Source organism: Cantharellus anzutake (genome assembly GCF_015039405.1).
Source record: "Cantharellus anzutake strain C23 chromosome Unknown EI90scaffold_1, whole genome shotgun sequence".
NCBI classification, from domain to species: Eukaryota; Fungi; Basidiomycota; class Agaricomycetes; order Cantharellales; family Hydnaceae; genus Cantharellus; species Cantharellus anzutake.
The window spans coordinates 2,608,934-2,623,125 of record NW_024066951.1 but is presented as its reverse complement, the minus strand read 5'-3'; the positions used below and the strand labels follow the sequence as shown (position 1 = coordinate 2,623,125).

General features: G+C 47.8%; 2 protein-coding genes across 2 annotated transcripts; one reads left to right on the top strand and one right to left on the bottom strand.

The window, feature by feature from the left end:
* Positions 1-4: 4 nt before the first annotated feature.
* On the bottom strand, positions 5-4,994 carry EI90DRAFT_3028752 (dicarboxylic amino acid permease). Its single transcript, XM_039058073.1, has 28 exons — positions 4,447-4,994; positions 4,120-4,143; positions 3,872-3,888; positions 3,704-3,757; positions 3,580-3,607; positions 3,468-3,476; positions 3,330-3,357; positions 3,228-3,269; positions 3,094-3,116; positions 2,967-3,017; positions 2,774-2,871; positions 2,621-2,681; positions 2,438-2,520; positions 2,254-2,335; positions 2,142-2,148; positions 1,971-2,060; positions 1,852-1,889; positions 1,643-1,718; positions 1,522-1,552; positions 1,389-1,456; positions 1,288-1,316; positions 1,069-1,220; positions 949-999; positions 849-870; positions 637-791; positions 559-571; positions 459-498; positions 5-393 (listed from the first exon to the last, which is right to left on the bottom strand). Exons 1-28 carry the CDS (start codon positions 4,578-4,580, stop codon positions 235-237), a joined length of 1,665 nt encoding a protein of 554 aa, XP_038924097.1. The 5' UTR covers positions 4,581-4,994; the 3' UTR covers positions 5-234.
* Positions 4,995-9,082: 4,088 nt separating this feature from the next.
* EI90DRAFT_56856 (uncharacterized protein) lies at positions 9,083-12,516 on the top strand. Its single transcript, XM_039067810.1, has 4 exons — positions 9,083-9,114; positions 9,167-9,317; positions 9,372-10,964; positions 11,012-12,516. Exons 3-4 carry the CDS (start codon positions 9,540-9,542, stop codon positions 12,497-12,499), a joined length of 2,913 nt encoding a protein of 970 aa, XP_038924096.1. The 5' UTR covers positions 9,083-9,114; positions 9,167-9,317; positions 9,372-9,539; the 3' UTR covers positions 12,500-12,516.
* Positions 12,517-14,192: the final 1,676 nt, after the last annotated feature.

The following is a 14,192-nucleotide window of genomic DNA, read 5'->3' as shown; positions in this document are numbered from 1 at the left end:
TTGTTCAAGAAACATCTCTAATGAGCCCACATAAATATATATGTACATTGCATTATCAGGGTGAAGTCATTGAGGGAAAGAAAGAATTGTCGGGGTTTTACACCGAACTGATGTTTCGATAGGAGGCTGGATCGCAAAATAATTTGTTTTTACGCAACAAACAGTTTCAGTCCCTGAGTACTGAAAATCGATTGCCCATCGTGGAGACTCTCCAGCTGTCCATAAGGAACGTTTTCACAAAGCAGCCACGAACTTCTGCCACCCCGTCATTGGACCTCTAGCATCCACCTCAACCTTGTACCGAGCTTCAGCCTCATCGATTTGACGCTTCCCAGATATCAAGTCGACTTCGGCGAGAGGAACGACTTGAGTTCTGTAGAAAAATTTGTAGCCCTAAGGGGAAAAAAAAGGGTTAGAGTTCGTTGGTTTATATAAGTGCTTGGGAATGGGACACGTACGAGCCACAAGATGAAGAAAATTGGTGCGCCAATGTAAGAACTGTTATGATCGAGTTACTCCCAGTGTCGCAACGCGGAGAACCTCCTACTGTGGACGTACGTTATGAAGTTGGCTGAAAACGATGGATAAAGGCATCAGAATTGGGAATCAACATTCTATGGGGGATAATCCACTCACTTTTATCCCAAGGAATGAACGTATCAAATCCTTTGAAGAAAGTAATGATCACAGTGCTAACGAGAGCAAAGTAATTTCCCCAAGGTTGGAAGGGTGCTTTGTAAGGTAGACGCTCCCTCGAGATCCCTTGAACTTTTAGTGCTCTCATGAACCGACTGCAGACATGCACGGACGATAAGATTAGAAAGTGGGGAGCGCATCTTCTCACTCACATGTGTGAGTACAGAATACACACTGGACCAATTGAAGAGGGGGGAAAGAATCGGGCATCAGTATCGATGGGAAACGACACAGGAATAAGGGACAACGTACTCCAAGTGAAAGCACCAAACAAAGTCACAAGATTAGTGAAATACCCAAAGACTACACACAGCCACCACATTTATCAGTTATCCGCTTTGAAGTGTGGGAGAGAACCCGGTCACAACTCACCCTGAGCTGCGGATTTCGTGACGTTCAAAAACGTCAAGCTGCAAAAGGTCGTGCACAGGATAAGGGAAGGCCATGGCACGCCCAATCCATTCACGCGTTTGAAGATAGAAGGTGCTTTCCCCTCTGCGGCGAGAGCGAAGAGGGTACGCGAGCTGAGAGAGAAAGGAAGGCTCGTTAATAAAGGCAATCTGCATAAAGAGGGGGATAGAGGGTACGTACCCAATGTACAAATCACTGTTCGCAGCGGACTATTAGAGCAGGAGGAAAACGTCCCCAATTTAGTGATTATTTACAGTCAAAGCGTGAGGCATGCTGCATACCAAAACAAAAATGAGGATGCATGCATTGATGATGTGTCCGAGTGCATGAATCCCAAGAAGGTCAGCAGCTGTAGGCAGGGACGACGGGGTCAGTCAGATTCAGTGCATGGCCCACCAGGAGCGAGTGGCATACCAACGATGAAAGGCGAAGCAGAAGCTCCAGTCTGAAAAAAAAAGCATCCGAACCCAATTCCAAAACCGACCATTCATAAATGTTCCTCTGCCGGTCCTTTATACATATCTCTCTCACTTACCGATTTCTTAGTAGCGATGAAAAGGGCTTGGCTTGTCCTAGGGACAATCAACCCAATAACAAACACACTCCCGATGCTGCACGATATCACGAAACCAAGAAAATACGCAAGAGCCAAAAAAAAAGAAAAGAAAAGAAAAGAAACCGACATCAGTAAAACCCGGGATCCAAATCCTTTGAAATAACCCATAAAAAAAATGATGAACCCACTAGAAAATCACGATACGCCAGAACGTCCTCCTGATTGCCTGTCAAGGGGCAAAGGGCCAATGCCAGCCGGTGAGCAATCTTTTTGCTAACAATATATATATATATAAATGACGCCTCACTTTTGGAATGTTCTCCCTTGGATTTTGAGCTTCCCCAACGGTGACACCGATGAGCTCGGTACCCATATATGCAAACAGAGCATTGATCATCTACGTCCGACGTGTCACCGTACGCGCCGTTACCGTACTAAGTCATTGGGTGTGCGTATACGTATGGCATAATCCACTTACGACCGACCTAGGAGAAACGAAGGAGGGAATCCATCAGATTTTGCCACATTTGCATAATAGTTAGGAGCGAAAGCAGGAAGAAAGGGGGGTGACAGGAAAAATGCCTACATACCAAAATCCAAGGAAGGTACCCAAACTACCGTCCTTCAGATACTGTCCCATCGGTCCATCCGGGCTATGCCAATGTCGGAATCCTAAATATTGAAATATGTTCACCCCCAACATGAGCATCCCCATATTACAAGCGCGTGCCCGAACAAAGGAGGCAGGCAAAAAAGGGTGAAACTCTCTCTCACCAATCCGATCATGTTTAGGATTCCCTCCCAAATCGACGATAATACCGAACAGTATCAACCCAGTAAGCGTTATCACTTTGATACTACAAGTTGGTGGTAAGGATTCATTTTTTCGCGCGGGCGCAACCACCACCACCACCACCACCCCATGGCGACCAAAAAAATAAATAAATCCGAACTCACCTCGATAGCCAGAATTCCAACTCCCCAAATACGCGCACGCCAAGCATATTCACCAAAAAGACTTTTTGAGAAGAGAAAAAAGAGGAGAGAGTGAGAAGATGTTTTGACCTCCACCGCCACCAAAAAAAAGGAAAAGAAACGGAGTGGACTTACCGAGAGAAATAAAGATGACCATCCAAACGGCAATGTGAACTCGAAGGTGAGTGTCCCAATACCGAATCACGACTCCCGCAGCATTAATATTATTTGGCCTGAAAAGAAAAGAAAAGAAAAAAGCAAAAGCAAAACGAGAGTGAGCGAACGTTGTACGAAGGAAGAAGGGCAGGGTAAGAGCATTTTAGCTTACGTGACGATAAGGTATTTGAACAGGTAATTATATCCCAACGCGAATCCGAGTCTACAATGAATGCAATATTTGAATAATTTCATCGTCTCCAAGTAGTAGAATGTCCGAGAGGTGGGACGTGACGTACGCAGGATCGACGAATCGGCTTGCCTACATAAATGGAACCATAAATAAAAAAAGAATGGGAACGGTCAGTTATATACACGCCAAAGGCGAGAAGGGGGGAATGAAGAGAATTTAGAGAGACGAGAATCGACTTACATAGCCTGCAAAACCTTTCTTGTTGGGTAGGTATGCCGACATCTTGTATGTAACATAATCATCAGAAGGAGGAGAGGATGGGGGAACTGAACTCGTACTTACCTCTCCCAAGCTAACCATCACCATATAGCTATTTAAAAAAAAAAAAAAAAAAACAAAACAATAATAAAAACAATACCGTTCAAAGTGTTTAGATAGATTCCGTTATTCGAAGGGTAGAACGAGCTTGTGTGCACTGACCAAATAAACCTACAGCAAGAAAAAAAAAAAGAAGAAAGGGGGAAGGAGGGTTAAGACGCAAATCGAACAGCCGAGGAAGCAGTAGAGAGAAAAAGTGTTGGAAATCACTCACCCAACGTATGAGTACCCAATTAATATACCTACGATCAGTATAAAAAAAAAAGGACAACGCGCGCACACATATGTGAGAAGGATGAACGAGCGCTTTAGGAACCCGATTGACGACGTCGACGCACCAAGGGGCCCTCCTCTTCTGAGAGCCGTTCCAGAACCAATGATCAATCCAGTTCCTGGATAATATTGTTTCGTCAATAACATTGTTGTTATTCATGACGAAATGGAACGGGTTGGAGAGGGATGAAGACGGGAGCTGAATGTGAAGAAAGTCATTGACAGTTACGCACCAATTGCACCCCCTAGTAGGGTTCAGCGTGGCGTAAGAAGTCCCATTCGTCAAGTTATCGTATCGTGCGGGTGTGTGTGTGTTGTTGACGTTTGCAGAGTTGTACGGGAATGTTACATCGGGGAGAATAGAATGCAATTATTAAAAATTAGACTTTCATCTTGAGAGATATTATTTTGTTCGTTACCGAGTCTAAATCATGAAGAGTTCAAAAAATGGACTCATAATTAAGTAGGATAATTAACTTACGCAATCATCGAGATTTGACGCGCTCTAACATAGTGGAAAAAAAAGGGGGGCAGTTAGGATTGGATCTAATTTGTTTATCATTGGCCGGGGAAAGAGAAGCAGTCATGGAGTCTACTACTAGACCAGAAGCACGGACAGCTCTGAACCCATCCCCAAGCTGCGAACGGCACTTGGAGGGATAGGGAAGGGGCGGGGCCGGAGGACGGGAGGACGATCACCACGAAACAGATGCCCAGACATCCACACAACCTTTCCCCGCTCAAACCAGCAAGGTAGAGAGACAGGCCCAGGAGGAAGAAGAGGGGGGGAGGGGAAGTGATAACTCACTTCAATCCACGGTGAAGTGTATGCAACTCGAGCTCTTCCTCAATCATCTCCACCTTTGCTTGCTCCTCCGAGTCTTTCATTCGAAGATGAGGAGAATGATCAAGCGAAGATTTTATTTCCAGATCTTCCGACATGATTGGTATTCGTCTGTGTTGGTGTCTGACGAAGGGAGCGGTTGCAAAGTGCTACTGAGCTAGTCTCTGGTATGTTTGGTGGTGGGTGGCACCAGGAGCTAGCTATAGTACGGAGACGTGGAGGCAGAACTTATAGAAGTACGGTACTCTCGGCTAAGGACAAGAGATAGAGGAATAGATCACCTCGCCTAAGGAGAAATTGGGGGGGGGAGGCCAATGTTGAAGGAAGGGGTCGCTCCTTTGCTCAGCCCCTTCTTTCTTCCGTTGATGTTTAAGTAGAATCCTAAGCCACTACTAAAGTAGAAAGAAGAAGCCGCCCCAAGTGTGATGTATTCCTCAGCCACAGCCATGAATACTAGGTTGATCCCATAAGCTCAGGGATGATCGCCCATTACAAAATAAGGATACACAAACGTCAAGAGTTGGCTCGGCCATCGTTGGCAGTTAGTACTAATTAGGTAGCCCATATGCACATGCATCTCCACTGGGTGGCGCGGTTACATGCATATGATAAATGCCTCCGTTCATATGCATCCCATCAAATTCACGCGCTCGGTTCGTTAATAGGCGCGCAAGCGGCGCCTATCAGTTGGATAATATTACGTAATTGCTCCATCACACCATCCACAATCACTTAAGCGCGCAACATCCCCAATCCCTCGATTGATGCTCCGCACATTGATCCTTGTTGTGTAAGACGGTTGATCATATCGTTCCGTTTGATGCTTTATCATGTCGTACCGACAGAGCGGATCGTGTCAGACGTCCCGCAAATTTCTCAGAACCGACGCTAACACAACGACAATTCATCATTGCACCAATAATGTATGCATGCGCCCCATAGTACTGCGCGGCGAGGACCGTGGCGAGACAGACAGAATCAATTTTCACCCGAAGCCTGAAGTAATATTCCAAGGCTGGGCATCCTTTCGCTACTGTTCACGCTCATGAGTTACAATTGATCAAGTTCTCTTCTACGAATTTTGGCATTTATTAATTGGGAAGATGGACGTGAGGCGCCAGGTGCGTCGAGGAATGATCACTCGTCTTTCAATTTATCCTTCAATAGGACTTATCCTCATTGTGGGGCGTTTCAAGCGATTACAGTACAACTGAGGCATTCCAGGGATGCATCGGGCCCCCTGCCTGTCTTTCCTCCCAAACTCTTCATAGGAACGGGTGGTTGACGCCTTGACGAAAGAAAAGGACATTCCCCCCCTGTCACCTAGTCCTCGTGGCAATCACCCAGAGGCGCCCTCTGCATCGGTCCACGCCTATATTTTTTTCTCTTCATTTTCCCACATACTCGAGCAACACACGATCGGATGGCTTCGATGTTATGTCGCGGATATCTACGCGAGCCACAGGGGACATTGACCAACTTGGGCCTCCCCTGTATGTCTGCCCACTCCACTGTCCTTACGGGGATCCGACTCACTGCTTCCATATATGTATGCTGGCTAAATCAATCCCCTGTAACCTTCGCAGCACTAGCCCGAAAGTATATACGCAACAGCCCATATATTCCTTTTTTGGGAACAGTCGGGTTCAACTCGCGCTCTGCAAGGTATATCCCACTCCCGGCCACTCATCTTTAGGAACTGCATGCGCACGCGAGGCAAAACGTGGCCTCACCGGTTTCACTGCCGTCCAATCATGTCGATCACGGGGCGAGCGCGTCGGGACGGCCACCCCAAGTTTTTTTTTGAATGATATGTTGAGACCCCTTTGAGAGCGTCATCAGCCAGTTCCAGGGTGTATGATGTCGGATGGATGACGTCTAACTCGCGCCAGAGTCCGACATATTCTTCGATCATGGGGAGCGCTTCGCAGATAGTTGAGAGGTGTCTGAGCGCTCGAGCTAGCTCCGGGGTGCATGGATGGCGACTAGCCCACGCCAGAGTTTAACATTTGCTTCGATCACAGAGAGCGCCTCGGAATGCCTCCTAAGACTCCCGAGTGAATATATGGAGCGCTTGGGGCCAAGTTCGGGGTGTACAATGTGGGTAGATGCCCATGTCAGAGTCAAAACACTTTCTTTAATCAGACGGAGCGTCTCGGAGTGCTGCCCAAGGTTCCGAAAGTGGTACTTTAAAGACTATGGAGCACTTGAGGGCTAATTTCTGGGTGTAGGACTCTGCACAAGGCCAACGACAGAGCGCAACAGAATTATTTGGCAAATCCAAGATTACCGCTCATATACATGTATTTGACCCAAATCTGAATGACTGCTTTGAAAGTCCGATCAACGGTCAACTGAAGGAACATGAGACTGAATAAGAGCGCCTCATGATCGCTGTCGACGATTCATACAAGGGAACGATCGATGAAATACCAATTGTGCCCTTCCGTTCTCACGCGGACTTCCAACCCAGTGCATTATTTGCTGACGGGGGGGGATGTGTGGATTGGCACATAAAGCGCTTCTAGCCGCTGGTTGAGGTGATACACGAGATGCCAACATTGCGTAATAGAACTTGCTTAGATAGCATCTCTCGAGGAATGGAATTGGCAACGTAGCTTCTTTCCGGGACAAATCGTCGATCGGTCCTAAATCCTTCATAAAGCAAAAAAGGTGCTTGTGCAGGATTTCGACGCAGCACAGGGCTGCTCTGGCATTCTCTCTCCTCGTATACACTGAGAAACGAGGTGCGGTGAGATTCTGTCCATCAGAACGCCATGAAAGAATTGATATGGAGTACGAATCGGCATGTCATAGTCCCCAACCCCCGAGATGAGGGGTGCAAGTTCAGCCAGATGTCCGATTCCAGGAATGGTGGCAGAACAACATCCCAAGCCGCAACAGACAGTGGTTGCTGTGCCATTGAGAAAGCTCCCGTCACAATCGGGTACTCATCGTTCCAATCACACTTCTCCAATATATAGGCTATCCGTCGCTTTCTCAGCGGAAGCCTTCGATCGATTCGCACTACCATCAAAGAATTCTGTCAGGAGAACAACCAGTCTCCCTCATCTAGCAGTGAGACACGGTACTGATCCAAATGAACAAGCCACCCGCTCGTTCTGATATGTCTCGAGCCAATTTATCGAGTTGATCATTTTAGTTGGGGATGCATATCCTTCAATCTGCATAGATGTAGATATTGCAGTACTGCACATTAGCACCACCCGAGAGACTAATGCTGACGCGATCAAGGAAGTGAGAGGTAGCGATCAACGAGGTCAGAGGTGACAAAGAATCTGAAGCATCAAAGAGGATGTGCTTTAAGAGTGTTATTCGAAGAGTGTTCGTGGTGCTGCCTGTACACGTTGTATCTGTGGCGAAAATAAAGTGCGCCAAACGGCGGGAAGAGTGGCGGGTTCAGGGATGTTGACCGGCACCGGCCGAGACGCGGCCGTAAACAGCGATTCACGTTTCTCGCTATCCTCCATGTTGCTGACACCACGTCATGACACGCCCGAGCAGTCCTGGTGCCTTCCAAGTTGAATCTTGGTGGGCGACAATGGGATCATCGAGAAATTTTCTACTTCACGTGTCAACTGATCCTGATTTTTTTTGCTATTGCATCAATTGTCAGGTTTGTTTTTAGCTGCGCGGTTGATAATGAGATTAGAGCGGTAATGTAACGACAAGTATCAAGCCTCTATGATTGTCCGAGACCCATTTCTTAGGCGTGCAAAGTCGGTGCCCGGCTACTTACCGGCATCCTAGTGATGCTCATGTGAAAGCTGATAGCACTCCAACTGATCCTGATGAAAGGTCAGACTGGATCACAACCCCCATGTCGTGCTTCGCGTATTACCGCCGGCTCTCTGTACGAAGCGAGCGCCGCAACCAGCACCCCCCATACTACATGGTCCTTGCTCGTTCATATCTAGTTCTCGCTCCTAATCACATTCATCCTGCTTCCAGTTCTAGGCGGCACTGTAATACTGGTTCTCGTCCAGTAGGATTTAGCGCTGTGCGTACTTATCATCCGTACATACCAATTGCCTAACTAGCCCGGGTCATGCCACCGCTAAAATTTGCCGCTGATAGTGGATCAGAGGTCCATATGGTGTTGACCAAATAGTTAATGATATATCATATTCTTACTTGACCTTCCATAATCAGACGGCTCTATCTTCTGAGCGTTTAGGGGCTCACACGTGTATTGCGCGCCCAAAGCTCTCTCTCCATCCACTTGCTCGCTATCAACCATGTCGCTACGGAAAAAGGCTGAAACTCTCAGGCAGACGGTCGATAATCTCGTGGCGGGGGTTGACATGGCGGTTCCAATTCTCAGGGTTGTGAATGCTACGGCTGATTGGTGCCCCCCTCTAAAGATGGCCACTGGCGGTGCACTCGCTATCCTTGACGAGGTTAAAGTCGGTATTGAGTCGAGCTTGATTGTGAATGAAAGCTCACGCCAGTTTGCTCCACGTAGAAGTTCAAGGAGAACAAGGAGCAATGGACCAATTTTGGTGAATACGTAGCTAGCACTATGGCCAAGGTAGTTTCAGCCATCAAGTCTTATGACACGTCAGCGAAAGAAGCAACGTCATGGATGGAGGGCGTCACCGAGCTTGGGAGGCATGTTGTACTGGTTGTTGGTTTCAGATATCATACTTACGTCCAGTACCAGCGCATTACACGAGATCCAGTCCGAAATCGAACAAAGACTTAGAAAACTAGAGGAACGGTCAGCTGTAAGAAATGCATGGTCCCACTTGAAAGATCCAGGAAGAATTGAGGGCCTAAAGAGAGGTTTTGACAAAGCATTGGTATCGTTTCAGGTAGCTTTCCTCACGGTGTTGCTCCATAATCATTCTGAATTTCGACCGGTGCAGTTTAGGACGAATTTAACAATTGGTGTCAAATTATCGACCATAGAGGACAGCTTAGACCGTCTGGAGAGTGACCCAATCCTTAGTAGTCTCTGATACCCTCAAATCGCCCACCATGATTCAACAGTGGCGTGCCTAGAAGGCACCAGGGTCGATCTCACGGAGCGTATTATGAACTGGTGTCGTAACACCGGGGATAATGAGAACCGGCTGATGCTCCTGACCTCTGTCGCTGGCGCTGGCAAGACTTCAATCGTGCACACAATTGCAGATAGATGTAACAGGGAGGCTATCTTATTGCTGTGCTTTTTCTTCAGAGTTGGCGAACAGCCACAGCCGGACTGTTTATTCAGCGGCATTGCTCAAGCTCTAGCAAGCCGTGATGCAGATTACCGCGCCTTCATTATCTCTGCCCTTCGAAAAGACCCCACCCTCTCAACAGCTCCGTTCACGATGCAGTTCGAGGAATTGGTGGCTTCACCTCTCCATATCCTTCGGCGTCCCAGCCATCCTATGGTGGTCATTATCGATGCTTTAGACGAATGTGACGAAGAAGCATATCAACCCCTTGCTAAGATTCTCTGCGAGGAAGTACCCAAGTTACCATCTTCCATAAAGTTTTTCGTTACTTCGAGACATGTTGATCTTGTTAATCGCTCCCTCTCACGCCATTTCCCTATCAATCACCTCACCATCGATCTCCTGGATGACACAAATATGCACGACTGTGCTGCGTACATCCGTTTCCAGCTACAAGAGCTTAAGAATTGGCATCCTAATTTAGCGCATAAACTCCAAAATGAGGATAGTGCGGTACAGAAGATCTTGGATCGAGCGGGTGGCTTGTTTATTTGGATCAGCACCATCTTTCGTTACATGAAGAATCCTAAGAAGAATCCTATGAGAACACTATCGGGCCTGCTCGACACCGGCACGAAACGATCAAAGGTGCCCACTGAGAAGATGATGGATGACCTATATACGAGGATTTTGAAGAAGTTTGATTGGGAGGATGAAGATTTCGCACACGACTACCCGATTGTGATGGGAGCGATTTTCGTTGCTCAGCAGCCTCTGTCTGTCACAGCCTGGGATGCAATATTGTCGCCTTTCCTCAATTCTTCTGTTCAATATGTGTTTGCCGAAATTGCTCCTCTGCTCTCAGGAGCTGAGGATCCCCACATTCCAGTTCGCATATTACACCAGTCTTTCCACGATTTTATCGTTGATCGGATGCATCCCCAAACAATCAGCTCTCATTCCGCTCCCATAGCGGTGGGGGTGGAGAATGCCAGGGTTGCCCTGCGATGTACCGAGATTTTGAACGAGGGTCTCTGCTCTGTAAAGGGCTTAGGACAGATTGGAAACTTGACCGAAAAGGATGAAATGCCGTGCATTCCTCCAAAGGAGTTATCTGAGCACTTTCGTTATGCATGTTACCACATCATCCATCACCTCAGTGAGGTCCACGAACCATCAGAGGAGCTTGCTGGGTCAGTTGGTATGTTTCTGGGTCAGGAAGCACCTCGGTGGGTGGAAGTTTGTGTGCGAATGGAACGCTACGTCAGTATCTTGTTGCTCCCTGGGTGGGCTAAGGTATGGGTTATAAATTTTGTCAAAGAAACTATCTCATGGTCTTCCAGTTGGCTGTTGACCACAGGGCTGTTTATGCACTGGCTAAGGTGCTTGCCAGGCTTCCACCAAACTTGGTATTTTTTTCAAGATTCCAGGAAGCATATGAGACAGCAAATGATTCTGTCCTACTCTACCGTTGCCTTGTTGTGGACTCAAGTTCCTACACCCTGGGTTTGGCCCATTCACTCAACAGTCTGTATGTCACCCTAGCCAAACTTGGACAGCACTCGGAGGCACTCGGATTCATCGAAGAAAGCATCAAACTCTACCGCCAGCTAGTTACCGTTAACCCAGGATCGTACACCCTGGATTTGGCCATCTCACTCAGCAATCTATCTAATGCTCTTTCGGATCTTGGACGGCACTCGGAGATGCTTGCATTTATCGAAGAAAGCGTCAAACTCTGTCGCCAGCTAGTTGCCGTTAACCCAGGATTATATGCCCCGACTCTGGCCAGCTTACTCCACAATCTGTCTAATGCTCTTTCGGATCTCGGACGGCACTCAGAGGGCCTTGCATTCATCGAAGAATGCATCAAACTCCGTCGCCAGCTAGTTGCCGTTAACCCAGGATCATATGCCCCGAATCTGGCTGGCTCACTACAAAATCTATGTGTTACTCTGTCGGACCTCGGACGGCACTCGGAGGCGCTCCCATTCATTGAAGAAAGTATCAAACTCTGCCGCCAGCTAGTTGCCGTTAACCCAAGATCATACACCGCGGATTTGGCCATGTCTCTCAACAGTCTACATAATGCTCATGCCAATCTCAGACAGCACTCAGAGGCACTCTCATTCATCGAAGAAAGCGTCAAACTCTACCGTCAACTAGTTGCCATTAACCCAGGATCATACACCCCGAATTTGGCCAGCTCACTCAAGAATCTACATATTACTCTTTCCAATCTCGGACGGCACGAGGAGGCGCTCCCATTCATCGAAGAACGTGCCAAAATCCGGCGCCAGCTAGTTGCCGTCAACCCGGGATTATACACCCTGGATTTGGCCAAGTCACTCCACAGTTTATATCATGCTCTTTCCAATTTTGGACGGCACTCAGAAGCACTCCCATTCATCGAAGAATGTGCCAAAATCTGGCGCCAGCTAGTTGTCGTTAACCCAGGATTATACACCCCGGATTTGGCCAGCTCACTCAACAATCTACATATTACTCTTTCAGATCTCGGACGGCACTCGGAAGCACTCCCATTCATCGAAGAATGTGTCAAAATCCGGCGCCAGCTAGTTGCCGTTAACCCAGGATTATACACCCCGGATTTGGCCAGGTCACTCAACAATCTACATATTACTCTTTCCAATCTCGGACGACACTTGGAGGGGCTGCCATTCATCGAAGAATGTGTCAAAATCCGGCGCCAGCTAGTTGCTGTTAACCCAGGAGCACACACTCCTCAATTGGCCAAATCAGTTGAGAATCTACGTAATGCTCTCTCCAACCTCGGACGTCATTCCGAGGCACAAATGGTCCACATCTGAACATGCTATCCTTATCATTGCATCGGCCACTTTACTACCCCCACATGGCAGGCAAGCTTGAATTGGATATTCGGCTCGAGAACACCAACCTCAATTTTTGATTGCAAACCATTGATAAAACATTTACAGAGTTCACTAAATCACAGTCGCCTCTTTCAATTCTAATATCGTATCCATTTCTTTCTCTAACACATTTTCTCTCGCATCCCTCATCATCATCACTGAGGTACTGATCTCTGTTTCTGCGTACTAACTGATGATGTCGAGGTCTCGATCGATCGATGATGCAATATGTTGGCACAATGGAAAGTCGAAATCGACGACAGGTCGACACTGTCCGGTGTATCGCGTTAGGGACGTGCAAGTCGAGAACCAGTGATAGCATAACGGTGTGCAGCGACAGCTTGGGAAAGTCCAACACTAAAAGAGACATCAAGTTTTGCCTTATGACCTCGATAAGCAGTACACGTGTCGAAACCTGTCTTCGAATGGAGCACCAAGTCCGAAGTATGTAATGGAGTTGTGGTGACGACAATTAACCGTGGCGGGCTTCACGAGTGTCGGACTCGATTTGGAAAACTTGGCGCACCAACCGTTTCTACTCAGATTACCCACCGCCAACTTCATCGACCAATCTGCAGAGAATCCTGCTCAGAATCGGATGGAGCCCCCTTGTACTGTTCGATTCCGTGGTAAATTCAAGGTGCCAGGTTCTTCTCGACGCATATCATACTCTTTGAATAATGGGACAAGGCTGTAGCGGTGGGGCGGGGCGGTGGGGCCCGGGGATGCCAGTGGTGCGGGAAGGCGGAGTGCGAGTGCGAGTGTAGGGCCAATGAGGATGGTTGAGAGCGAGCAGCGGGGTGTGAGGGGTTCGAGCAGCTAGAGTATGTATGCGGAGTATACCGGCAGGGACGGGAGGAACAAGGCAGGCCAAGTTTATTTTGCATGTGGAGGTTTTCGCAGGCGAACAGCGCGAGGTTGAGTATTTCTCAGTAAGTTTTCGTTCCACAGTTTTTTTTGTTTTGTTTTGTACAGGGCTAATGATGGTGACTCCGGTTGGTCTTCTAGAGCACTTGACTCAAATGATTGATACGAGCGTAACTCGTTTTCGTAGCGGTGGAGGTGATAATGTGCTCTGAAATGCCGGGATCATCCTGGACTCGACTTGGCTCCGTTCTTTCTTCCAGACCCTCTAGTACATAACAGTAACATCACCTCCCTCTGCACCTCCCGCTTCCGATCCAACGCCTGTGATGACCTGGCTCGTGGATTGAAGCTTGTCCACTTTTTTCTCGCGCGTTGCAATTTCCTTTCTATGAAGGGATGAATGCTCGCGTTGCAAGCCATCTTCGCATGGAACCCCCCTTGTCCGCACCCGTCCATCCTTAACTGCCAGGCACAGGCAACAAACTTGGCAAGCGTTTTTTTTTTCTTGCCTGATAGCCGAGTTCCGCCACTTGAATCTCGAGATGTTCGACCTAGTTTGGACATTAGCCTGCCGATGAGGGGCTATGGTGACGTCAAGTGAACCCGTCTATGCTTCCGCTCTCGGGTCCTTCTAATTGCTTGATCATCAACTATAATCTGACTCACGGGCCCATGCAAGTTGCCCCTCCCCGCGTCATTTCTTTCCACTATTCATCGTTCGCCGTCACGCATTATTAACTCTTACTCATGACCAGGTCGCATA

Excerpts from the sequence above, each read along its gene's own strand:
- EI90DRAFT_56856 (XM_039067810.1), top strand. The coding sequence starts at position 9,540 with ATGAACTGGTGTCGTAACACCGGGGATAATGAGAACCGGCTGATGCTC. Across the intron at positions 10,965-11,011 it reads TGCTCCCTGGGTGGGCTAAG|TTGGCTGTTGACCACAGGGC; the intron begins GTATGGGTTATA and ends ATGGTCTTCCAG.
- EI90DRAFT_3028752 (XM_039058073.1), bottom strand. The coding sequence starts at position 4,580 with ATGTCGGAAGATCTGGAAATAAAATCTTCGCTTGATCATTCTCCTCAT. Across the intron at positions 2,521-2,620 it reads TTGGAATTCTGGCTATCGAG|TATCAAAGTGATAACGCTTA; the intron begins GTGAGTTCGGAT and ends ACCAACTTGTAG. Across the intron at positions 1,553-1,642 it reads TCATCGCTACTAAGAAATCG|ACTGGAGCTTCTGCTTCGCC; the intron begins GTAAGTGAGAGA and ends TTTTTTTTTCAG.